This window comes from Takifugu flavidus, chromosome 7 (assembly GCF_003711565.1).
Source record: "Takifugu flavidus isolate HTHZ2018 chromosome 7, ASM371156v2, whole genome shotgun sequence".
NCBI lineage: Eukaryota > Metazoa > Chordata > Actinopteri > Tetraodontiformes > Tetraodontidae > Takifugu > Takifugu flavidus.
In genome coordinates, this window is record NC_079526.1 from 7,344,541 (window position 1) to 7,368,786 (window position 24,246).

The following is a 24,246-nucleotide window of genomic DNA, read 5'->3' on the forward strand; positions in this document are numbered from 1 at the left end:
AACATAAGTGAAGCTTCACTGGACAACAGGAGATGGAAGTGAAGATTCTATCATCAAACTGAGGCACAAATATCCAAGATCAGGACCAATGAGAAGGCAAAAGTGTTTCTAAAGGTGATTTTATTTATTTAGAAGCCAGTTCAACCAGAGGCCTCCTTATTGTATTACGCAATATTTACCACTAGACGGCGCCCGCGGACCACAAATATGGGAGACAGCGATCGCCACACATTTGATCGGAATTCATTTAAAGTAAATAAACAATAAATTGTTGATTGACTGTTGATATTCATATTTTCATTGCTCCTGTCTATGGCTAAAAATTCACTTCAAAGTTTTGGTAAATCTAGAGGTGCAGATATTCCAGGCCATTATTTTTAACAAAGGCCATGGCCTTTCTACATAAACTTAATAAATAATCACATTACCAAAGGTCTATGTTTCAAGCGTGGTTCTAATCTACCAAATGTAAAGAGAATGTAACAACATCCACGGCCTGCAGGGACATAAAAACAACCCAAGAGAATCATTTATTGCACTTTAGCCTGTGAAAGACCACCGAAAGTGTCAAACAGCGCCCTCTATCTATCTATCTATCTATCTATCTATCTATCTATCTATCTATCTATCTATCTATCTATCTATCTATCTATCTATCTATCTATCTATCTATCTATCTATCTATCTATCTAAATTAAAGTTTCAATGAAAGACAAACTATCCGCTCATTTAGAAGTAGAGAGAGCAAAACAGTGAGGGAGGGAGAGAGAGAGAGAAAATGTGCAGGTGCAAGTTATCTCTTCCCCCGTCTCTCTCTCTCTTTATCTCTCTCTCTCTCTTCTCTCTCTCTCTCTCTCTCTCTCTCTCTCTCTCTCTCTCTCTCTCTCTCTCTCTCTCTCCAAAACAGATAACTGATCGATAGTCTAAATAGAAGATAATAGGGGATCCAGAGGTCGTCCGTGGAGAAACTTCCTGCTCCAGACAGACAGCGGACTTGCAGCGGGGACGGGAGATGCTCTGAGAGGAGCTGATGTTGTTGTTTTCTCTCACATTTACAGCCTTTTGCAGGTAAGCGCTCGGCGACATTCTAATATTGCATCCAAACAAATGCTCCAAATAGCCAACGTTACCTCTGAAGTACCAAGGTGAACTATTAATTAGATTAATCTCTTTTCTTAATTTAAGTATTCAGCCTCTTTACCAAGAAAGGAAAAAAAATACGTTTGTGTAAACAAAACGTGTGTAACATCTACAGAAACTAATGAGTGCATTATTTCAAAAGGTGATAAAGAGATGAAGTCGCGTTTTTAACTCCGTCTCACTCAAACTTCTGAAACAAAAGTCAAACTTTCAGCGTTGCTGGGGGGAAAAAATCCGAGTTAAATAAAATCCCCATAATTCCAGATATGGATCAGAGAGCCGTGTGCGCCGGATGTCAGCGGCCGATCAGAGACAGATTCCTGCTCAGGGTCACCGACTGTCTCTGGCATGAGGCATGCGTGCGCTGCGCGGCGTGCGGGGACGCACTCAAGAAGTCGTGCTTCGTGCGGGGCCGCAAACTTTACTGCAAACAGGATTATGCTGAGTAAGTAGGATACTCTCCGTTATCATTGTTTGGCTCTAATGTAGATGAGCTTTAAGATTTAAGCACAAATACGACAGTAAAATCGCCCGAAATGTCTTAAATATGAGAAACTAGAACGTTCTAGAAGTTGGAGAAATAAAATATTTCCATTTGATTTGTAACTTTAAGTGCAAATAAAACAAATTAATATAAATTACCATAAACAGCATAGAGGGTACAAGTCTATTAGACCTGTACTTGGATCTCTAATAAAGATGCACATACATTACATGCAAGTATAATTACTGTACTTATTGGTCAGTTGAGAGTCTAGATGATTCAACATTTAGCAGATCTAAATAACATTTAACTATTCCTAATAATTCTGTTTTTATTTACATTCACGTTTAGATTTTTTCATGTAATGTTTGCTATAAATATTGTTTACAATTCTGCAAAACAATCAGTGAAAAAATGAATAAGTGTTTATTTCTTGCATTTTCAGCTCATTTTTAAAAAGATGAAATCTAAAAATGATTTATTAATCTGACTGATTGCATTTAAATATTTTAAAATAGATACCACTGATAAAAATACATATCTTCAGAATTCAAATATCTAATAATGACAATAGTACCATTGGTACCTCCACGTGTGCAGGATATTTACAATTACATACAATTATCTTTAAAAGACATTTTTTAAGGGATATTGATCAAACGATTATTTTTGATGGCACTATCGATACAGCAAAATGGGCCAAAAGCTGCAAATCAAACCAAACAGACTTTGAAGCTGACCTTGAAGTGCGTGTGTGTGTGTGTATGTGTGTGTGCGTGTGTGTGTGAGAGAGAGAGAGAGGAGAGAGAGAGAGAGAGAGAGAGAGTGATATGAGTGTGTAAGATATATTTTTCTTAAATCAACATAATCAAATATACAGTACTGTGCGTGTGTGTGTGTGTGTGTGTGTGTGTGTGTGTGTGTGTGTGTGTGTGTGTGTGTGTGCAGAACTGACTTGCATGGAAGTTGGCACAGTGCTCTAAGAGAACAAGGTGAAGGTAGGAGAAAGGTGTGGTGAGGGAGTTGGAATGTGAGGACAATATTAGATACACACACCTACACTTACACACATACACACACACGTGCACGATCACACCTCCATGCATGCGGTCAATACACAACCAGGGGTAGGGCTCAACTGACACATTGTCAAAATGTGTTAAAATTTCGAAGCCCATCGGCGTGGCAACTGCAATCTGGGGACAACATATGGCGTCTTCTCTGAGAGCGTCCACACACCCAAAACTCCCGCCATCACCCATCACCTGCCTCCCTCCGACCCACACGTGGTTACTGTCTCATCCCCTCAGTGCTGCTCCAAAAACAGGCGCTCAGCTCCAGCAGCCAAGGCCAAACCTGCTCCTCCTAACAGGCAGCAGCTTGGATCACTTCTGAACCGTTTAGTGAGGCTGGTTCTGCCAAGCAGACGGGAAATGTTTTACACACGCTTATCGGTCCAAAAATCTCCACGGTATCATAGTCCTGGTTCTGCTGGAGGATGGTGTTTATTATCTTTTTTAAATATGGGTCAAGCCCAGACATTTTGCATGTGTTTCCAGTTGAGAACAGGAGGGATTGTTGGATCCTTAAATACTGAATATAATCAGAGGACATCAGCACTTGGCTGAAGCACAGAGAGACGGTCTGGACCGAGGGTAATTAGAGGAGCAGAGCCATATGTCCGAAGCTCTGCTGCATCCCTGAGAGTAGATGCTGCGGCTGGTGTGGACTTAGTTTGGGGAGCGGAGCGCTCTGTGGTTCCTGGCGTTGGGTGTTGCAGCATCTGGAAAGTTCCGCGGTGTCGGGTTGACAGGACGGTGTCCAGCTGACCGTGAGATATTGTAACTGACCAATTAGCAGGAGACAGGATGCCTGATCTCTGGTCCTAGGCTTGCTCATCCGAGCTCGTCCTCATTGGGGTTACGTCCCTATATGGTCAGGTTTCTCACCCATTGTAAACTGGGATCTGTCCCTCTCTTCCTTTGTCCTGGATTGAGTGTGAAATTAAATCATAAATGACCTGTGTTCTATACGCTTGTCACCTATCACTTACTGTCTCTGGGATTCTAATTATGGGACAGAAAGAGAACCAGACATTTACACTTTAAGGCCCAGAGGATGGAGCGCTTATCGTTATTATGATTATGATCGATGTAGCACTTATTTACAGGAATTATTTTTATAAAAAGTTCTATAATTTAGCTATTCTCAAAAGAGCATTATAAGAAAAACCTTCCAACGCATCTTCCTGCAGCTCTGTGTCTTTACACGAGTTCTTTAGCACTTGTACAGCTAACGGCTGTAATATAATAAAACTTTACGCACATTCTGCGGACAAGCTTAAGCGGTTGGACGAAAGGTTTCAGTTGATTCAGTTTCAGAGGTGCGCTGGACATCAGCCTGTGTGACTGGGGTACACTTGACCTGCAGATCTGTATCTGATACATGCTGCAGTGGTGTGTGTGTGTGTGTGCGTGCGTGTGTGTGTGTGTGTGTGTGGTTTTTCAACAAAAGCTCCGGGTTAACCTGATCCAGAAACAGGATCTGTCTCTCTGCATGTCCACTGGACAGCAGCCTCTCTGCCAAAGGTCAGGACTGAAGACGGGGCTGCAACAATGTGAGGGGACGACGTTGCTCCGCAGCTAATGCGCGCGTGCACGTTTTCTCCCACACACTCACCCTAACACACAAAGCATCCTGAGACTACCTGACCCTTGTTGTGTCAGTGTGAGAGGAATGATCCCCTCATCAGCCGCTGGGTCTAAATCCAGCGTGACCCACTGTTCCGGCTCAAACTCTGAAATATTAAAGGTGCTGGACTTCAGGAGAAAGGAGCTGCTCTTAACGCCTCTAAACATGGGAGTAAAGAAGATGATCCAACCATTAATGATTGCACCGCTTTACTAGTGGCCGTTCTGGAATAGTTCCACCCTGCGTTGCCACAGGAATGCTCCTACCACAGACGGCATGTTGGCCATATTAAAGCACATACCAGCGATGCCACCAGGCAGACGTTCAGGATAGGTCAACCACCCCGTCTGACCCTCCTGAGCTGCTGGGAAGGGATTTAATGTTTCCCGAGCGACCCTGCGGCAACACTGAGAGATCCGGGCAATGTTTGGCTTTGGGATGTCTCAGCTCCAAACCTTTTGACAGCATCGTTGGGCCGGCTGTTTGCCTGATGCTGAGCCGGACTTTTTGCTGCTTTGTAAATATTGTGCTGATGTGATATTTGTCAGGGGTCTCACTTAAAGCTGATACTAATAGAAACTGTTGTGATACGCACTTTTCCCTCTTCCTCCCATTTTTGTCATTCATTTGATTGAACAACAGAAAATCACTCTGTTACAGATTAAATGGAGCTGAGATTATCTTTGTAAATTACTAACAGATATTTAAAAAATGATATCATACAGCAACAAGAAGAGAACAGAACAGACGGTTACTGTACAACTCACAGGCCTGTAATTTAACGTATGAAGACTCCGCGTGTGCCGAGATATTTTATGTGAAACAAAAAGGTGAAAAAAAAGGCTGTCGCTTTCTCATGCCTCTGGGCTGACTGGTCGGGTGACCCAGTCGGGTCTGGAGACAAACACCAGCTCCAGAATGATGACGCATCATCCTGCGTGACAGACCCAAAATGCCGCGATGTCAGCCAGCGGACAATGGTCCTGCTGCTTGGGGTCTGGCTCTGTCTTTGTCCCGCACTGGTTAAGCAGACTTTAGGATAATTCCACAGATAATTCATGGGACCGCCAGCTCAGCCTCTCCCGCCGGGACATCTGATTCCCCCCCTCTGCCTGGAGCCACGGCCTGCGGAGAGCCTTTCTCCTGCCTCCCCAGGAGCGCAGCCTCGGACACGACAGCCGGAGCCAAGGCAACAGTCTCAGGGACTAAGCCCACCAGTCCTGGTTGCCAGGCGCTAAGATGCACACCCGTCCTTCTAAGATATGTGTCTGAGTGGTCAGGACAAGGAGGAGGAAGAGGAGGAGGAGGAGAAGGAGGAGGAGGAGGAGGTGAGGGGAGAAGTCAGGTTGCCAGTTGTTGTGAATGACAGCTCGACTCAGCAACATTCCCAGAGTCAACCAAGCATTTGCTTTCCTTTTGGAGACCCCTTTTTTTTTTTTTTACTGAGATGTGAGGGGTCCTCAATAGTCTCAGCTAATCCTCAAGCTCAATCCAGGCCAAATCCAGGGCATTATTCTCTTTTATTTACAGAGCTCTTAAAAGTTCTCTCTATTTGCTCCTTTGTCACGCCCCGACCCTTCTGTCCCATCCTCCAGACTGTTTGCAGTGCATTGTGGGGGCTGTGCGGAGGCCATCTCTCACACAGAGCTGGTGATGCGCGCGGGGGCCGCTGTGTTCCACCTGCACTGCTTCACCTGCAGCGTATGTTCCTGCCGCCTGCAGACCGGAGACCGCTGTGTCTTCAGGGAGGGACAGTTACTGTGTGCCAGAGAGGACTACCATCGGTGTCTGGCCAGCCCCACTTCCTCGTACACAGGTACAAGCTGTTTACCGCCTGTTTGCTCTTGTGTGCGCTAGCTGTTTCTGCGAAAGTCAACCATAGCTATAAGAAGCACGGTCCCTTTCTCCTCTTTAGCTTGATTGAAAGATTTGCTTGCAGCTTTCATTCTCATCTGTCCCACCAGGTGACGGTGATGATGAGGACGAGGAGGAGGAGAAGGAGGAGGAGGAGGAATCTGCTGCGGTGGCAGACAGAACGGCGAGGACTGCAGAGCAGGACAGCAAGCGTCCTAAAAGGCCGCGCACCATTCTGACAACGCAGCAGAGACGCACCTTTAAAGCCTCTTTTGAGGTGTCCTCCAAACCATGCAGAAAGGTACAGCAGATCCCGTTTTCCAAGTCCTCTGTGTGTGCCGTGCACGCACAGGGATGGGGTCTGTGCTGTCTGGACGTGACACAGGCGGTAACGGCATAATGCAGGAAAAAAAAGAGAGAGATGAGTGATGAATTATGCCACTTCTTCCTGCTATTTTCAACAATTATTTTTTGTAAAGAGACCATTGTCAGCTGTTCCAGAATCCCTCAGTGCAACAGTTACAAGGATCTCAACAATCTACCTGTTGATTGGCAGCTGCTTTAAAGAATTTAGAGGTTGCTCCATCGTGACCTTGCTTTCTTGTTCTTTCTGCCTCCCCTCAAATTTTGATCCAAGGTGAGGGAGACCTTGGCAGCAGAGACTGGTCTGAGTGTCCGGGTGGTGCAGGTTTGGTTCCAGAACCAAAGAGCCAAGGTAAGACACACACACACACACACACACACACACACACACACACACACACACACACACACTAATAGGCCCCTTTCTGCACTGTGTCTAGATGCCAGAATGGAAATCAGCCTATCTTTTTATACAGGAAACTGATGACATCTCACCATGAGATGACTGCAGATTAAATCCCACATTTCCTCTCAAAATAGGCTCGTGCCGTGAGGAGGTTTTCCTCCACTGAATGACGCCCTTTTCCTTGCACATGCATGGCTGGCAATAAATCAGGGCTCTATGCTACCATCATTAGGTCTTTTATGCCAATGATTTTTGAAAAAAATTTTATATCTTTATTTTTTAGATGAAGAAACTTGCTAGGAGACAGCAGCAGCAACAGCAGCAGGAACAACAGCAGCAGACTCAGGAACAGAGCAAGCACTCCTCACATCTCATCGGTAACAGAGTTTAATAAGGAGTCTGGAAGCATGTGGTATTATAGCATCCACATAGACATTTGCTGTTTATTAGAGCAAGGATCAGATTAAATATTGTATAATCATAAATTTGACTTCCTTAAAATTGTGGCTTCTCATGAGATCCAATTTTTTTAAATAAATGGGAGTTAATTACAGTCATTTTAAGATAAATTCCATTGTGTAATGTAAATAATACTTACAACATAATTATACTTCATATTTAGATGTTTTTGATAAAAAAAATCCCTGTACAAAGGTATTCTTCAGCCACGAATATTTTTTAATAAATGTCACAAAACAGAAAAAAAGGGTAAAATAATCATTTGGGTATCTTTAACAGAATTATAGATGCAAGATATATACCGGTAGCTGCAAAGACTTTATATGAACATAAAGGTTAGGTTGCCATGGCTCTCAGCAGTGAAATCTCTTGTGGCCCTCCTGTGTCCTATAGCGCCCTCGTGTGGCAGATTGACCTCTGAGATGGACTGCCTGGGGTCCTCGTACACCCACACCCAGCAGCATCCACAACAGATGGGACTCACAACCCTGGAGCAGCCGGACTATGACATGGACCCCTTCAGACAGGGCCTGACCCCACCTCAGATGCCAGGGGATCACATGCACCCCTACGGTAAACACCTCCAATGAAAACGAAATGTTTAATTTAATGGTTTTTGTCCATTTTTCTTTCATTTCTTTCATTTAAAAAACAACAACAAAACTTTACACCGTTTTTTTCTAGGCATCGAGGGCCTGTACCCTGACGCAGACCCTCTGTGTCATTTGGCTGACAGTGACTGTCTGCCTCTGGGAGATTCCTCCCTTCTCACCCCTATTGACCGCCTCTACTCCATGCAGGACTCCTACTTTACCTGAGAGGGAGTTCTGGGGTGGGTCTTATTTACTCTGCAGCTCTCCATCCGGTTCCCTTCAGTCATCACTCTGTTCAGGAAGTCACAGCCAGGAAGGTGTGTGTAGGCTGTGATAACATGCAATAAACTATGTGCAGGGTGTGGTGGAAAAAACGCTCCCGTCTGACCTCTGATATGAATTCTGGATTGTAAGATTATGTCACAAACTGCTGCAATGTAAATATGTGTTCAGATGTGTGTTTGTATTTATTCTCATCCTGTGTGTTAATCTTAAATCAAGAGGAATTGTCAATAAATGGTTACGATGCTGTGATTGCGTGGAAGGTATTCATGCTAAGGGTTGGATGGGGGTCACTCCATCCACGGGGCTTATCTGCCTGATCTAGGTGGCAGGTTACAGAGGCATCTTCTCCTGGCGTTTTGGAGATTGCAAAAGTCTGTACTTTGACAGCTGTATGGGTCAGCGGCAGGTAAGCGTCACATCTACGCCGCCATCATCAACGCTCACATTGTGCTCCTCATGCTCAAAGGCCCTCGTTGCATTTTTTGGGGGGTCTTTTCCTTCCACCAGTTTGAGTAGGCTGCATGGAGACTGGAAGGGGGACCACCCAGACATTGTACCTGGCTGGAATGCACCAATCCTGGAGAGGAAAGCTGAAATCCAAAGGAAGGCGCTTCAGACAGCGGAGGAGCTGAAAGCTGTGATGGGGAGAATGCCCGGGGTGACACAGAGATATGAAGCTCTGCTGTATGGAGTGCCTCCTTGCCCCAGCCGTGAACCCACTCCAGGGCTCCTCTCATATTTCCCACTATGAAATCAGACCTTACAGAGCAGAGAGCGCAAGTCAATGGTCAGGAACAATCTAAGCGTCTGTCACTGTGGAATGCCACTGCCAGCTGGAGAACGTAGAGTGCATGCTTCCTTAAGTATGCGCTTATATCTGTGTCTGTTGGCACGCACACTGGCTTTGAGCAACGACTTTGTTGCAGGGCCAAAGTATCATAATGCATTTCCTTGTATCTTCAGTAGTAGATGAAGGGAGAAACCTGGGACTTATCAGGGAGGAAAGCCAAAGTGATCACCTGCAGGGGCTTTTGCCCCTCCTTGTGCACAGTTGGCATGGCTGCAAGGATGCCAGCAGCCATTGGGTGGGACGTGAAAAACAATCACACTGTGATCATACGGTCACAGCAGGCAGCAATAACCTCATTATTATGATGAGTGTAGCTGGACAGTTTCCTGTCAGCAGTTTGGTTATTTATTGCGCCCTTCATGCCAGACACGGGCCACAAACCCTCTGTCTTTTAACTGCTATAATTGGCTCCATGCTGTTGCAGTGCCAGGGCAGATGCACATGCTTTGGCACTGACTACAGGACATATACTATATGAAGTCTGCAATCAAGTATTCAAAACACGGTTCAGAGATTCATTCCAATCATATCAATGAAATTATTATATATTTAATCAAAATTCCTCATTTTAAGGCAAATTTGAAATGCTGGGGTGACACATTGAGGTGACACATGATAATAGATCACCTCCTCACTAATTAGCGACAGGAGCATTTTGGCCATTAAATATGTTAAACTGATGCTTTCTGGCAGTTCAGTAACCTCAGGTGGGCATTAGAAGAGAACACAGTAGTTAAAAAAATAAAATAAAGGCACAATTAACATTTTTTCATGAGCGTTTATTGGAAAGTATGCAATATGCAAGCAGCTGCACACAAAGTGCCTATGTGTGTGAGAGCTGTCGACTGAGAGGAGTTCTTTGGTTACAGATGGTGAAAAATTTCCAAATGAAAGAGCCTCGTGTATTGAGACCTGATAATACAACAACAAAATCATAAGCAGAATTAAGCTGCATCAATTGATGGGACTTCTAGGAACCAAAGCCACCTACAAAGGCTAAAATTCAAATGCTGGATTCTCTTTTTCTCCCCATGCTGTTGTCTCAGAAATGATTGGATCTCCTAAAAGGATCATATATAATGATTACGGATTCACAAAGTGAGAACTAAGTGGACGTGTATACACCGCAGAATCATTGTGATGAGCCTCACCTCCTCTCCTAAATCTGGCCATAATCAGCAGACACAATCCTATCAGAGCAAGAGGCACGACAGCGGCTGCTGCTCCCACGCCCGTGTACACGAGCAAGGCAGTCCCTAATGGCATACCTTCCTCTGAAAGAAGAAATTTGTTCAGTAATTTGATTAATCAATGTGGTTAAAATGGGGAAAGAAGTATTATGTAACTGGATGATATGTCAAATATCTGATTACCCATGCAGGTAGGCGGCGTGTCAGTCCAGAAGCCTGTGGAGGTACACGTCACTGTCTGTGTGCCGTTCAGAGAAAATCCCTCTTTACAGGAGAAAAAACACTGGGAGCCAAAACTGAAGTTTTGCACGGGATGGGAGCAGTTCATGGAAAGAGATGAAGATAGAATGCGGATGGCCTCACACTGTATGGCTGCAGAGCAGAAGGGGTATAAGACCAGAGATGACTACCAGGTTTCAGATACTACACCAACACTTACGCTGGCAGGTGGGCAGATCATGACTCCAAATGCCTGAACTGTTGCATGCTGTGGCTGATACTCCTCTTAGCCAGAACCCCTCATTACACTCAAATTCACAGCGGGAGCCATAACTTGAATGGGCGTGAGGGTGGTTGCAGAGCAACGTCCCGTTTGGTGGAGCCTTGACCAGCAGGGGGCAGCGTTGTGCTATGGATGGGATCAAACATAAACAGCATAAAATGCCATCACGCATGTAAGAAGCTGTCTTTTAGAATGAGATTTCTTACCCAAACAGTGGGTTGTTTCTGTGCTCCATGTGCCCTGAGAGGTGCACTCTGTGTCAGCTGTCCCATTGAGGAGGAAACCCTCATCACAGGTTGACTCACATCGAGCCCCAAAACTGAACTCTCCGTGTGGAGCAGAGCAGACTAAAGAGCCATGAGCAGGAGAGCTTAAAGGAGGACATTGTTTAGCTGAAAGGCAAACGAGCAGAAGATGAGGCCAACTATTTATTATTTAAACACAACATTTTTACTTTCTTTACCCAAGCACTGTGGTATATCTGCACTCCACAAGCCAAGGGAGCTGCACTCAGTGCTGACAGTTCCATTCAGTAGAAAGCCCTTCTCACAGGTGGCTGTGCACACGGACCCAAAAGTGAAGGGACCATTCGGATCAGAACAGGACAGGAAGCCTCGAGAAAGTTCTATCGGATTGCACTTCTTCACTTTGAGAAATAGAAAAGCCGGAGAGGATTCGGTTATATCAAAATTACACCAATGTCACTGCTGGCCTGACATGATCAAGACTAAGGAAACAACCGGGACAGAACAGTGTTCTGATTGCCTCTTGTGTAGTTGTACCTCGGCAGATAGGAAGCCCAGAACTCCACTGGCCCTGTGATGAACATTCGATTCTATTTGTGCCAATCAAATCGAAACCCTCATCACACTGAACAATGCAGGTTGAGCCGTAGCTGTGCTCTCCCAGAGGGTTGTCACATTGGATGGAGGCGTTGTGGGGAGCCTCTAACTTGCTGCACTGTACCACTGGGGGAAAAAAAACGCAATTACATATCACAATAGTGCACAAATCACGTGCAACACGGAGGTTTATACAGTGTTTATGGAACAATTTGAAGCACAAACCTGCACAGTGTGGGTGCGGAGCCATTCCACTTTCCAGAGGCCAGGCAGCTCATTGTGGTTTCTCCCATCAGGGCGTAGCCTTCCTGGCAGGTAAAGTTACAACAAGAACCGAAGGAGAAGGGCTCCAGGGTGTCCACACATGTCATGTTGCCCGGAAATGGAAACAAAATGGGGGGGCACTTTTTTACTGCAACAGAACAATTGATGACAATCACAAACATGAAAAGTCCACTTGGAACTGTGTAATATGACGCCATCATCATAAGTATGTGGAGAATATGCACACTGACATAATAATTTGTCCAGGCACACAATAAAGTCCAATGTTGTTTTTCCTGATTTAAGAACAAATGAGTGTGAAATGAAGTGATAAAAGCAGTGACCTGTTCAGCCATTTGGTCTGCAGGATGTGACCACATACGGAGGTCAGTAAAGTTCTTTTAGGATTAGGTTACATTCAGCTATAGCGAGTCGTTATTATAGCTTGAACTCGTTACGTGGTAACCAACTCAAGCTGGCAGCACCTCCATCTCGAGGTGCACATACATCCCTTCTGTATATAATAGAGCGCTCTTTTTTAAAAATTAAAAATATTGACAGGATATGATCTGTGTATGTTGATTATTTCCCCTTCGCTCTGTTTATTATTTCTCTTTAATAATAATGAAAACCCGTTGAAGCTCATGCAATCTTATACATACATATTTGGATTTATAGTAATCGAAAATCCCTTTACTTCTGCATGTCGGGAGGCTGGCTGACCATCGGCCAGTGTCGTCACATCTTAACTGGTTCGGTCCATTGGCCTGGTAGCCTTCATCACACCTGACCTCACAGGTGGAGTTGTAGCAGTATGGAACAGCAGGGGGGCTGCAGCTGATACTACCTGCGCCAATGTGGGTTTGGTTTAAACCTGGACACTCCTGGGCTGAGATAGACAGCAACAAATATGTGGACTCCATACAAGAAATGCATTATTTGATCAACATTTCTGGGTCAAAGGACTGATAAAACAATCACTGAAATACCTCTACACAAAGGAACAGGGTTGTTCCAGTGGCCACTGGCTTGGCAAAGCAGTCGAGGCGCGCCCTCCAAACGAAAGCCAAGTTTACAGTGGAAATTGCAGGAAGAGTTGAAACGATTTGGTCCATGAGGATGGAAACAGTGCTGGAAACCTTGTCCTGGATCCAGCAAGGGTTTGCATGCAATTGCTTAAGAAAAATATAAATCTCCTGTGAGATTTGGCTGTGGCTGGTTTATATATATATATATGTGTGTGTGTGTGTGTGTGTGTGTGTGTGTGTGTGTGTGTGTGTATACATGTATATACGTATATCTATGTATATGGATTATTGTTCACCTTCTTCACAGCGTGGGCCCTGGAAACCAGGATGGCACTGGCAGGTGTAGTTCCCTACTTTCTCCACGCAGTCGGCATGAGCACTGCAAGAATCCTGTAAACAAGAGGCTGTAGACAAAAAGAGATTAGACTTAACAGAACGGACTACGTTTTAAAACCACAGTGCTTTACCTTTGTAACAAATGGTTCCCTTCCTCCTTTCACAGTTCTCATTGTTCCACTTGCCCGGGCTTTCCCCCCTCTTGATGTAAATCTCCACACAGTCCTGACTAGTTATGTTATCTGGCTCCATCGGTGACCAGTTTTGATCTTCTTCGGGCACCTTCTTGCCAGTTCCGTCCCAGGTCCACACTCCATCCTCTCTGCGAATACCTATCCAGTAATATTTGGGGTTGTACGGCAGCAGATTATTGAGGAAATCAGTCTCCTCCTGGCTCTGGATGGGCACCAGGCGTGCAGAATTCTTCTGGCACCACTGGCTGGCCTCAATCCATTTCCGGCTCGGTCTGGTGCTGGAGGTGTAGGTCCAGGCCTGTACTCCTCCATTGTTGCTCAGGTCTGTGATGAGATATATGGTCAATGAGAAAGAAAATTTAACATACAGTATATGTTTGCAAGCTATTAAATATGCACACCTACCATGGAAAAACACCATTAGCCCCATAACAGTGTAAAGTGATTCCTTAAACATCTAAAATATAAAGAAATTTAGTTCCATAAGAGCTCAATTATGTTTCCACTACACAGTGCTCGCACTGATGTGTTGCAGCTCTTACCTTCGGTCTTGACTCCACACTAGTTCGCTGATAGTATTGTGATATTGGAGTTGCAAAAACCTCATGAAAGGACGTTATTGCAAAACAGTTGTTACAAAAGTTAGATATGAAACTAAGCCTGGGAAGAAATAACACACATACACGTATACTTGCACACACATGCAGGTCTTCTTTTTGACATTTCTTTTGTTATTCCATTCACTTGAACACCCCACAATAATCTGAGATAATTTTATATCTTACAAGACTTCAAATCTGTTGCTAGAACTGCCGGACTCCAAGTTTTGGCTTCACACAGCAGCTGGAATCTCCAGCATGAGTGAAATGTCATGCACAGACTCACACATGCACACCAAAAGACTCATCATGAAATCAATTTATTTAATAGTCTTCATCTCCACCAAAAAACAAACACATGGTAGATTTGAGCAGACGGTATGTTATACAGGGGAGCCACACACCTAGTGACTTTTGGGTTTAATTATGAACAATCATGTGGTAAATATAATAACTGCACATAATTCCTCCAGTCATCCTTTCTTCTCTTAAGTGCATTCGATTGCAGATTCTTCAGACCGCCTGTGGAAGAAAGACAGATTCGTTTGTAAAAGTTGCCACAGATTACCATGGCTTTGCTAGTTTACCCCTTTGAAACATTTTTGTAAATCAACTTTTCAGTTGATGAACGCGCTTGTATGGGTGGAGCTGCTTTCGATGAGATTTCAACACTGACCTCGCAAGTTTCTTTCCTGTGAGGAAGAGTGACAGATCATTACAGAGGTGGCACAGTTTCACCCATGCAAAGATATTGAGAAACACTCACTTTTTCTGTGCTTCAGACAGCAGTAACCGATGCAGCAGATAGTGGAAACGGCTCCACCCCCAAACGGGAGCAAAACGAACACTTTATAGTCTGCAAAAACCAGTAAATGACACATTGAATCTAAACCCTTGTACAATGTCACAGACACGTCGGTCTATACAAAATTGACTTTATTATTTGACTCGAACAGCACACAAGAGATTACCTGCACATGCAGGCCTCGTGCCGTTCCACACACCAATGACCCCGCAAGGCAGCGAGCCGATTGTCCAGAATCCCAAGTAGCACCTTTGCTGACAGCTGGAGTTAAAGGCACTGTTTCCTTCCGTGTAGCTCTGGAATCCGTTTTCCGGCCCGGACAGAGAGGGGTAACCTGTAGCTGGGGAACAGGCTAAAATTTAGCAGGGTCGCAGTTATGTAACATCTTATTTTGTATAGTTGTATAACGTAAAACAGAAAACGCTGATTCAAGTGTTTTTCGGACTAGTGTGATCTTCGGCCTCGCCTCAGGAAGCGGAGGAAGCAGATGTGATGGGGAGTTGGGTGAAGCATCTCGAGTATTGACCAGTGCGGCAACAGCGAAATAGGACTGCGACGTTATCTTAAGGAAGGTGAATGTAGTTTCCTTACATCCAAATGTGAGTCTTGATGTAGGTTACAGATATCCTCCTGGAACTGAGTCAGCTAACTTTACAGACAGTGGAGCCATTTACATCCACAAATTCATCATTAGGAAAAGGCTTTAGGAGGCACAAAAGGTTGGGTTAAGACATTAAAAATAGCCTCACCTTTGACATCTGGTGCCAGCGTAGCATTTGTCAGGTTAAATGAGTCGCTTAGATCAGCAATAATCACTTCCATCTGGTTGTTCATTATCGCTGGTGGATGAAAACAAAGTGTGAGGATGAGTAAGGAAGTCTTCACTTTACACACAGAATGTAAGAACACCTCTTTAAATTAGGCTTGAGGGAAATTGTTTTTGGAAATGCAAAAACTGAATCTGGGATTTGAATGAAGAATGTACAATCTGAGATCACAACTTCAGCATCAGCAGCAATGATGGTGCAGCACCAAAGTGGGACATTTGGCTCAGCTCACAGTCACAGTTAAAGACTATTATGCAGACTTGACGATTGAAAACATGTGGGTCCTCACCTTTTTCACACCTGTCTCCCTGGAATCCGGCTTCACAGAGGCACGTTGTGTTCTCTATGGTCTCCCAGCATCGTCCTCGGACACACGATGTCTCATGGCATTGAGCTGTCGAAAAAGAAGCGCCACACTCGATCAGTCCGTAGCACCTCTGAGCGCTGTTGGGATTAAACCTTTTACTCACCTTTGAAACAGACGGGGAACTTTTTATTGGCGCATTTCTCATCATTCCACTTCCCACGGTTTTCTCCCTGGTTCACGTAGATCTCGACGCAGAACTCTGTAGAGTGGTCGTTGTTGGGCTCATTAGTGGCCCAAGACTTCTCACCAATCCACGTGCTGTTATTCCCAATCCAGGTCCAGGGATCGTCTTTGTGGTTTTTAGTGATTCCAATCCAATAATATGGACTGCCGGTTCTGTTTGGCAGTTTCGAGACTATGTAATCATTCTCCTCCTGGCTTTGGATCACCACCATGTCAGTGAAAGTAGTCTGGCAATACAACCGGGCATCTGACCAGTTCTTTCTCACAGATGAGTGGTGATAGGTCCATCCCAAGGTGATCTCAACCATGAAGCTTCCTGTAGAATGAAGTTTGAAAGAATCTTTTCACCCAGCTATAGTTGAGGAATTATTCACACATGTCTCAAAGGGAGTGATTTTATAATTAAAGACATTAAGACTCACCAAGAAAGATGATCACTGCCCTCTTCATTTTGGGTGAAGGCTCCTAATCAAATAGTGAAAGCAAGAACACAGACGTATCTAATGCATATCAAGTGTAGATATAGAAGATACAGATTCTTGGGGTCCTGTCAAATATACCACAGCTGGGCTGTGTGTGAGTTTAGGGCCAGGGTGAGGCTTTTATGCTCCTCATATTCTATTCAGTGCTCATGATCACAATACCTGGATGTTTGCCATGCAAGAATGAAAGCGTTGACTGGTGACTGACCTGACTGACCTGATGGTTGGAAAATGTGGTCAAGGTTAGGTGAAAGTGACATCAGTGGCATTCTTCAACATTACAATATCAAAGGGAGTTTAGAGATGTGAAGGCAGCAAACGCCACCACACAACCGGAGAACGAAATGTGTCTAAAATGAAATGAACCTGAGGTCAGATTCTGCTTCGGTAGATCAGCTAGAGTAGAGATCCAAAATTGGGAGCAAACAGATCCGGACCGCAGTAACATCCGTCCTCTGTTGTATAACTTCCACTGTTATTTAAGAGGTCAAAGCACAAGACCTGACCTCTGTTCTGTTCATTTTCTTGAAAATGATATTGTTTCTCTACAATGGTGGAAGACTTGCCATGCTAGAATTGTAGGAACATGTTAGTGTGTGTTTGTGAAAAACCAACACTGTCTTTATTTCTTCTATCAGATGTGATATTGAATACAATGTAAAATACACAGAAATTACTAAGTGATTTGTTATTGTTGTTTTATTAATAAAATGTATGAATATAATATAAATACATTCACAATTAAATCAGATAAATACAATATGATATAAATACAGAAACATTGACAATATCAGCGTATTTAGATTTAGAACAATGTGTTCAGTATCAAACTCCCCTTGGGAGAAATAACATGGGAACAATCCCAAAATTCAAACAATAGATTCAACAAAAGGCATCACTGCAAATGCTTTGGTGATTTAAATACAACTGACACGCGGGGTGGTTCACAAGAGTCTGTCGATGCTGTTTCTGTAGACCTGTGGTGGGATCTCGATGTCAGTGTTGCTGTAAGAAAAGACAAGACGTGAGTTCCTACAGATCCACAAACAGAAAAAGGTGTAAAGCACAGAAGATGGATGCTCGTCTGACCTGTTCAGCTCAAACTTGTTGGCTCTCTGCCTCAAACGTTTCAGGATCCACATCGCGAGTGACAGCGTAGACAGAGACAGGACGCCCCCTGCTGCTAAACCGGAGGCAACGGCGGCCTTGCTGACTTTAGGAGCTGTGGAGAGTGAGTTGTATGTTTAAAAACCGACACATTTTATTTTTAAATCTTTTGAATTTGTACTGCTTATTTTACCTTGGCAAATGGGCTTCTCTCCCGTCCAGTTGCCGTGGCGATTGCAGATCAGCAGGTCATGTCCATGTAACACATAGTCGTGATCGCATGAGAAGATGCACTCTGAGTTGTAGGTCGGTTCACTGCTGGAGCAGTTGATTTGGCCATTTTCAGGAGCTTCGAGCACGGGGCAAATCAATGCTGTGGGGCAGGAGGTGGACAAGATAATGTTATTACCACATACATATAATCAGATTTTTCTGATGCACCCCTGCTTTCATTTTCTCTGAGCATTTGAGCAAATTTAGATACAATACCTGTGCAGGTTGGGGGATCGGAGCTCCATTTGCCTGACGATCCACACTCCATGCTGAATGCACCCTGCAGCTCGTGGCTTTCGCCACAGCTAAAAAGGCAGACTGCACCCACAGGCTGAGGGGTCCGAGCAGGAGCAGAGGAAGAGGGACTGGGACTGCAGCTCATCTGGACATTTGGCGGAATCGCAGGAACAGGACAACCTAATGCTGAAGACGTGGAAGATGATAGTTAGAAAAATGTGAAAATGTCATATAATGTCGTTTTATATCTGGTTTATATCAGACTTCCACACCTTTGCAGGTAGGTGTGGCTTCATTCCACCGTCCTTCCTGGGAACACTGAACGGTTGAGGCTCCCTGCAGTTCAAAACCTGCTTCACAGTGAAAGCTGCACGTGGCTCCAGGCTGCAGCTTGTTCAAAGGGTGGCTGCACTGGCTGATCAGGGGAGCTTCTCCCTCTGGGTTCTTGCAAGTGATGGCTGGCAGGTGAAAAATCAAACACATTATAGTCACAAAAGACAAAAAAATCTCTGATAAACACAAAGGGAGAGCGTGGAACAGACTCACCTACGCAGCGAGGCGTGCTCTCAGTCCATGCGGCCACTGATGTGCACGTGATCGTGGTTGGCCCCACCAGCTGGTAACCAGGGGCACAGCTGAAACTGCAGGTGTTTCCATAACTGAATTTCCTGTCTTCATCATCTCCACAGCTGGTAAGGCCATTTTCTAGCTCCTGAAGAGCAGGACACTGGACAGCTGGGATCAGAGGAACAAACAGTCGAGGTCAACAAAAGTCCTTTTTTTTGTATACGTTTGACAAAAAAATAAAACCCAAGAGCAGTTAAAGGAAGAGTTGTAGAAACTCGTTCAGACGTACCAGCGCAAAATGGTTGCGAGGAATTCCAAATTCCCGATGCTTGACACTGGAGGCTGTTGGAGCCAATGAGAGTGTAGCCTTCATCGCAGGTGAAGACACAACTGGACTGATAGCTGGAGAAAGCCAGGGGATCCGTGCACGCCACGGCTCCATTTGTCGGAGGAGAAACCTTTGGACACGTCACCACTGAAAACAACAAGATGGCCATTATATTATGGGGGAGAAAGACATGGACTACAAATCGATCTTGGAAATAAGCTTCTCCTAACTCACAGTTGCAGGTGGGAGGCTGCTCTGACCACTGTCCAGATGCTTCACAAGTCAGCGGGCTCGAGCTGTTCAGCTGGTACCCCTCCTCGCAGGAATAGTGGCACCGGGAGTCGTAGGAGAACTCTCCATACGTATGAGTGCAATTTACGCTTCCTTTGGACGGGATGGTCACCTCCTCCCTGCTGCACTGAACAACTGCCAGACAAAGAGGGCACGTTAGTTCGGCCACCCTATCGAAACAGACGCATGGCCACACAGCTTCAGGGTGTTTTCTTACCGTGCTCGCACTTCTCTCCATAGAAGCCTTCAAAACAGTCACACTTGTGACTGTTGATGGTCTCCACACATTCTCCATACTGGCAGGAGTCATTCTTACAGGCAGCTGAGTGGAAAAAAAGGAAATTTATCAGAGTTTTCCATTTTCAGGACACCATTGATTTTTATAAAAAAGGGAATCCATGAGGCTCAGGATAACAGGAGAATCCTTCCTCTCACCTGTGTAGCACAGAGCGGTCTTCTGTTTGCTGCACCTCTCGTCATTCCACTTTCCCTGCTCTGTGCTCCTTCTAATGTACATCTCCACACAATCCTCATTCGTCTTTGTTTTCCTTCCTTTTCTGCCATTGTTTGGTTCATTCTTGGCCCAGTTGGTTGCTTCCTTTGTCAGAGGCTTGTTGGTGCCCACCCAGGTCCAGGTCTGGGTCTCATTGCTCTTGCGGATGCCAATCCAGTAGTAGCCTTTTCTTTCAGGCAGCCAGCTGTTGAGATACTGAATCTCCTCCTTGTTCTGGATAGCCACCAAGTCTGTGTATCTCTCCTGGCACCAGGCGCGTGCTTGATCCCAGTCCATGGTGTCGTTGGAGTAGTAGTAGGACCAGCACTCAACACTAGTCCACATGCACAGCACTGAGGACAGAAGCAATAGATGGTCAGGTTACAAATTTAATTTAGTTTTAAGGGGATTAAAGGTTTATATGAGTTGGATTTACATACAGCAAAGAAAAGTCAAGCTGATCCATGAGGTGGAAGTTTTAGATCCTAAGCAAAAATTCTGCAAAAACACAAAATAAAATAAGATTTCTGACAAACATCAAATGAACTTCAAATAAAACACACTGCATTTAAACATGACCTCCTAAACTCACCATCATGTGTTGAAAGCTCCAGACGTCTCTTTGTATTTCTGTTTTTTTCCTCTTTTGCCTCTGCTAATGGGAGCAAGAGTTGATTCTGAGTACGATACCCAGAGGGTCCCACTTTTATACCACCAGCACCGTCCAGTTTTCCTGGAAGTCATCATCATGTGTGGACTTTTCGGAAAATTCCCCCACCCACACCACTGCTCTATCCCACTGAATCCCTTATCTTAACTCTTCCCTTCTTTCCTCTTCCAAGTAATGAAAGTCCTTTCACTTTTGGATGCCAAAAAGGCGTGTTTTCATTGGAATATTAGCATTTTTGGAAGTGAAAGTTACTGTTTTTTTTTCTCCATATGATATGGTATTATCAGACTGTCACAAGCATAATTTCACCAAATAGGACTTGCTTTTTAACTGCTCAGCGACATTAAAACAAAGTGTAAGGGATTCAGTAAAACAGTTTTATTTCAGTTACATCAGCTTTAACATATAGATTCCTTTATTCACATTACAAGGTGACATATGACAGTGGCCTTTCACATTTACTTTGAGGTCTTCTGTTGATATTTCTGTTCTTTGACAAAATAAATTGTAATTTATTAAGTTGGATCTACAGTAAATGTAACAGTATACATGATAATTCTTAGAGTTAAACCTGAAGGAAAAAGAATGCACAGCATATAAAGGTAATGCGTTTTCCCTGAAAGTGCTAATGAAAGTGAAAAAAGAAATTTTTTATCCCAACGGCAATGAAATCCTAGTGGTGATGAGATTGTGATAAGAGAGGCTGGTACTGGTACTGGTAAAAATGAATAATGGTGGTTTTCACTTCCAGTTTACAAGTAAACTCCATCGGTGGTGCTAGCGAGAGGCTGTCGGACTTGAATGATTCATTCCCATTGTCACATATTAAAAGAAAAGTACAAAGCATGCCAACTGGGATTTCTACACATTAGAAAATACTCGAATGGACATGTCCTGTCAAAGGATGCTCATCAGATGAAACAATGCGATGGAAGCTACAACGACTTAACTGGGAATTTTTTGAAGCAGTGTGCAGGACAGAAGGCGCCTGTTGCCTGATATTGTTTTTGGGAAGTGACAGTTCATTTCCTTCCTGTCTGGCCAGTGTTGGACGGTGTTGCATGACAGCTTTTCTCCATTACCGCTTCCTGTAAGTAAATAAAATTGTGTCCATAATTAGAGAACAAGACCCAAGGGAGTAATGTTATTCAAGCTTTGATGGCACTCTTAATCGGACAACAGTAAAGTGATTTTAACACCTTTATGTGGGTAATATAATCACAAAAACTGCTTCTGTTATTGATAGCAAGAAATTAGCTGTCTGAAATCAGAATGGTGATTACTTAAGGCATTCATTTTTTAAAATAAATTATATGTATTTCTATGCCTTTCTTCTTTGATTTTTCTCTACATTGTGGATTGTACTTTTAAGCTCATATATTTATTTGACAACAATGACTTACTTACTTTGCAGCTAACATTGTCAGTCAGATTTCTCTCTTTTTTGTCTTTTTATTTAAGATGTTAAAAAAACCTCTTTTTATTTGGATTTCGACATTTATTCAGAAAACAACACAATATTTTTATTTAGCTTCACTAATTTTAGGTGCCTTTCTCCTTTTCCCAGTTTTTTCTTGAACCTCATGTTTTTGTCTCTAAATCTCAGACCGGACGGAAGACAGAGCGGCCACTGATCTACAACTAACTACAACTAACTACAACTAACGATGGCACATGGGCACTTCTTGCTGATGTCTTTTTGAACTAAACGGCCGTTTTAAGACTGTCGTGGCAGCTGCGACGCTGATGCAGTTCGTTCATCCTGCCACTTGAGGGCGCTAGCTTTTTCTACCAGGTGCGGGTGCCAAACGGGTTTGCTTCTTTAAGACAGGAAACAACATTAAAATCCAAATAAAGGCAATTTATTGACTGGCAATACGAAATGGTAGAGGCATTGGCTAAAATTCCCGATGTTGAGATTGATGCAGACGGAACATTTAAGTACATACTGGTCAGAGTTAAAGTGAAAGATGGCAGTTTGGGTAAAGACATAGTCCGCGGCACGAAAAGTGCACAGTATCACAGTAAGTTGAAGAAGTGCGTCAGGACGCATGAGCCAAACCGCTTTAAAAATAGTCACAAAGTTTTCACACTGCATAGTAACTTAATTTAGGTACACTACAATATGTCAATTGCAGTATTTTATGTTTTTTCTTCGAGAAGCACAGGAATGTGTTATTGTTGTCAAAATATGTTTACTATCCTCTAGCCAAATACGTTTGCGTGTATTTGAGTTATTTTTTGTTTAAAAATCATTTAAACAAATTTTCCATCATTGGCAGATCATATATTCGATAAGATCAGTCCAGAAATGGAAGCCCTTGGACTGGAGTGTGAATGCCTTGGAGGAGGAAAGATAGAGCATAACAGTCAAGATAAGAAAATGAGGGTGTTTGGGGAATCAACTGTGAGTTTTATTCTGATGCAAAATTGAAGTTGAACTTGGTGATTTTGTAAACGCATGTGCTTTAATCTTTGTTTTCTTGTCCATCTGCAGGCCTTTGGCAAAGCAGACCATTCAGTGTCTGCAGAGAAACTGAAGCCTGTCTTCAGTGGCTATGAAATCACCTGGGCTGATGATAAAAAGTAATTGTGCTTTTAATGTGGAATGCATAAAAACAAAATAAAAACCTAATTTATCTACACATTTTGATTTGATGGTTTCATCTGAATATATAAAGCATCATATAGAGCTAAACATAGTTGAGAGAATGTTTGATGATTCAAGAATGTAAAATTAACATGTGCAGCTCTGTTCGCGGGAAATTAAACCTGGACTGACGGCTTGTTGGCAAGCGTAAATTCCACACAGGAAAGGAAAAATCACATCCTGTTGCTAATAGGGAAAGTTTCTTGTTTAGGGAAAGTTTTCTTGACTTTTTTTTGTCGAATTAAATATCAGCAGTTCAAAGGGCAGCATTTGTTTTAACATTATGTGTCGATTTGAGACAGACTTTGAGACTTACAAAATAAATACCTTGTGAATTGTAAAGAAAGAAAAAGGATGTCTTTCCTGGTTCCATTCCAAAGCCAGAGACGGTTTCCTGCAAAGCATTAACCTTTCTATTATCTGCAAACAGCAAGGTCAGGAGGAAGGGAAGTATTCAGTGGACCCTTTTCTAAAAAATCTACATGTTACAGTAAATCATTAGGGAAGACTTCATACTTAACTGTAAGCAGTATACGTTGTGTAATATACGTCGTCAAACAGCCGACAGTGATAATGTACTTTTACCTCTGGAAGCTGGGGTTCCAGGTCTTCAACAATGCAAACCTGAAAAATGATAAACAAATTCAGAACAATTCTGAGTTGGGACAATTTCACAAATGTATGCCTATGCCTGCTGAAAACAACAAGACAAGCCATTTCCTTTAACATGTTAGTTCCTTCCTGCAGCAGCTCAGACTAACACCTCAGACTGCTGGGAATGGCCCAACAATAGACCAGAAGAAGCCTGCCAGATGCAGTCAGATAACACAAATCCCAACCACATAAATAACCTCATTTAAACACCCTAATACTCTCATATTTAAGT

At 43.6% G+C, this 24,246-nt stretch overlaps 5 protein-coding genes and 1 long non-coding RNA gene across 9 annotated transcripts; 2 read left to right on the forward strand and 4 right to left on the reverse strand.

Annotated features, from left to right (window-relative positions):
- The first annotated feature begins 911 nt into the window (after nt 1–911).
- lmx1a (LIM homeobox transcription factor 1, alpha) lies at nt 912–8,521 on the forward strand. Its single transcript, XM_057038729.1, has 8 exons — nt 912–1,068; nt 1,405–1,585; nt 5,911–6,131; nt 6,280–6,470; nt 6,807–6,884; nt 7,222–7,315; nt 7,791–7,970; nt 8,082–8,521. Exons 2-8 carry the CDS (start codon nt 1,407–1,409, stop codon nt 8,213–8,215), a joined length of 1,077 nt encoding a protein of 358 aa, XP_056894709.1. The 5' UTR covers nt 912–1,068; nt 1,405–1,406; the 3' UTR covers nt 8,216–8,521.
- A 1,354-nt stretch (nt 8,522–9,875) lies between these two features.
- Nucleotides 9,876–14,128, reverse strand: selp (selectin P). The gene is given in 14 exon segments (XM_057038876.1): nt 9,876–10,186; nt 10,277–10,399; nt 10,499–10,687; nt 10,755–11,003; nt 11,006–11,209; nt 11,281–11,463; nt 11,600–11,788; nt 11,886–12,071; nt 12,621–12,812; nt 12,913–13,098; nt 13,248–13,355; nt 13,419–13,805; nt 13,887–13,938; nt 14,024–14,128. Coding segments are annotated over 13 exon segments (2,313 nt in total). The 5' UTR covers nt 14,024–14,128; the 3' UTR covers nt 9,876–10,121.
- Nucleotides 14,129–14,439: 311 nt separating this feature from the next.
- On the reverse strand, nt 14,440–16,835 carry LOC130528995 (L-selectin-like). 3 transcript variants are annotated; one of them, XM_057038875.1, is made up of 8 exons: nt 16,685–16,835; nt 16,183–16,578; nt 16,002–16,106; nt 15,635–15,724; nt 15,052–15,225; nt 14,847–14,936; nt 14,757–14,772; nt 14,440–14,602 (listed from the first exon to the last, which is right to left on the reverse strand). In XM_057038875.1, exons 1-8 carry the CDS (start codon nt 16,710–16,712, stop codon nt 14,569–14,571), a joined length of 933 nt encoding a protein of 310 aa, XP_056894855.1. In that variant the 5' UTR covers nt 16,713–16,835; the 3' UTR covers nt 14,440–14,568. The 3 variants fall into 3 exon arrangements, with proteins under 3 accessions (XP_056894855.1, XP_056894854.1, XP_056894853.1); XM_057038874.1 differs by lacking the exon at nt 14,440–14,602 and having other exon boundaries at nt 14,610–14,772; nt 15,052–15,219; XM_057038873.1 differs by lacking the exon at nt 14,440–14,602 and having other exon boundaries at nt 14,610–14,772.
- A 593-nt stretch (nt 16,836–17,428) lies between these two features.
- LOC130528994 (E-selectin-like) lies at nt 17,429–20,778 on the reverse strand. Its single transcript, XM_057038872.1, has 12 exons — nt 20,633–20,778; nt 20,481–20,538; nt 19,983–20,393; nt 19,765–19,869; nt 19,491–19,682; nt 19,218–19,403; nt 18,908–19,096; nt 18,634–18,819; nt 18,341–18,547; nt 18,045–18,224; nt 17,834–17,966; nt 17,429–17,749 (listed from the first exon to the last, which is right to left on the reverse strand). The coding sequence occupies exons 1-12, from the start codon at nt 20,636–20,638 to the stop codon at nt 17,689–17,691; spliced, it is 1,914 nt and encodes a 637-aa protein (XP_056894852.1). The 5' UTR covers nt 20,639–20,778; the 3' UTR covers nt 17,429–17,688.
- A 297-nt stretch (nt 20,779–21,075) lies between these two features.
- LOC130528738 (uncharacterized) lies at nt 21,076–24,237 on the reverse strand. Of its 2 annotated transcripts, XR_008951379.1 has the most exons (3): nt 23,882–24,237; nt 23,688–23,754; nt 21,076–21,798 (listed from the first exon to the last, which is right to left on the reverse strand). It is a non-coding gene; the product is annotated as an uncharacterized LOC130528738 (long non-coding RNA). The 2 variants fall into 2 exon arrangements; XR_008951380.1 differs by lacking the exon at nt 21,076–21,798 and having other exon boundaries at nt 23,578–23,754.
- On the forward strand, nt 22,514–23,355 carry si:dkey-51e6.1 (uncharacterized protein LOC558617 homolog). The gene is made up of 3 exons (XM_057038419.1): nt 22,514–22,734; nt 22,993–23,117; nt 23,208–23,355. The coding sequence occupies exons 1-3, from the start codon at nt 22,593–22,595 to the stop codon at nt 23,298–23,300; spliced, it is 360 nt and encodes a 119-aa protein (XP_056894399.1). The 5' UTR covers nt 22,514–22,592; the 3' UTR covers nt 23,301–23,355.
- Nucleotides 24,238–24,246: the final 9 nt, after the last annotated feature.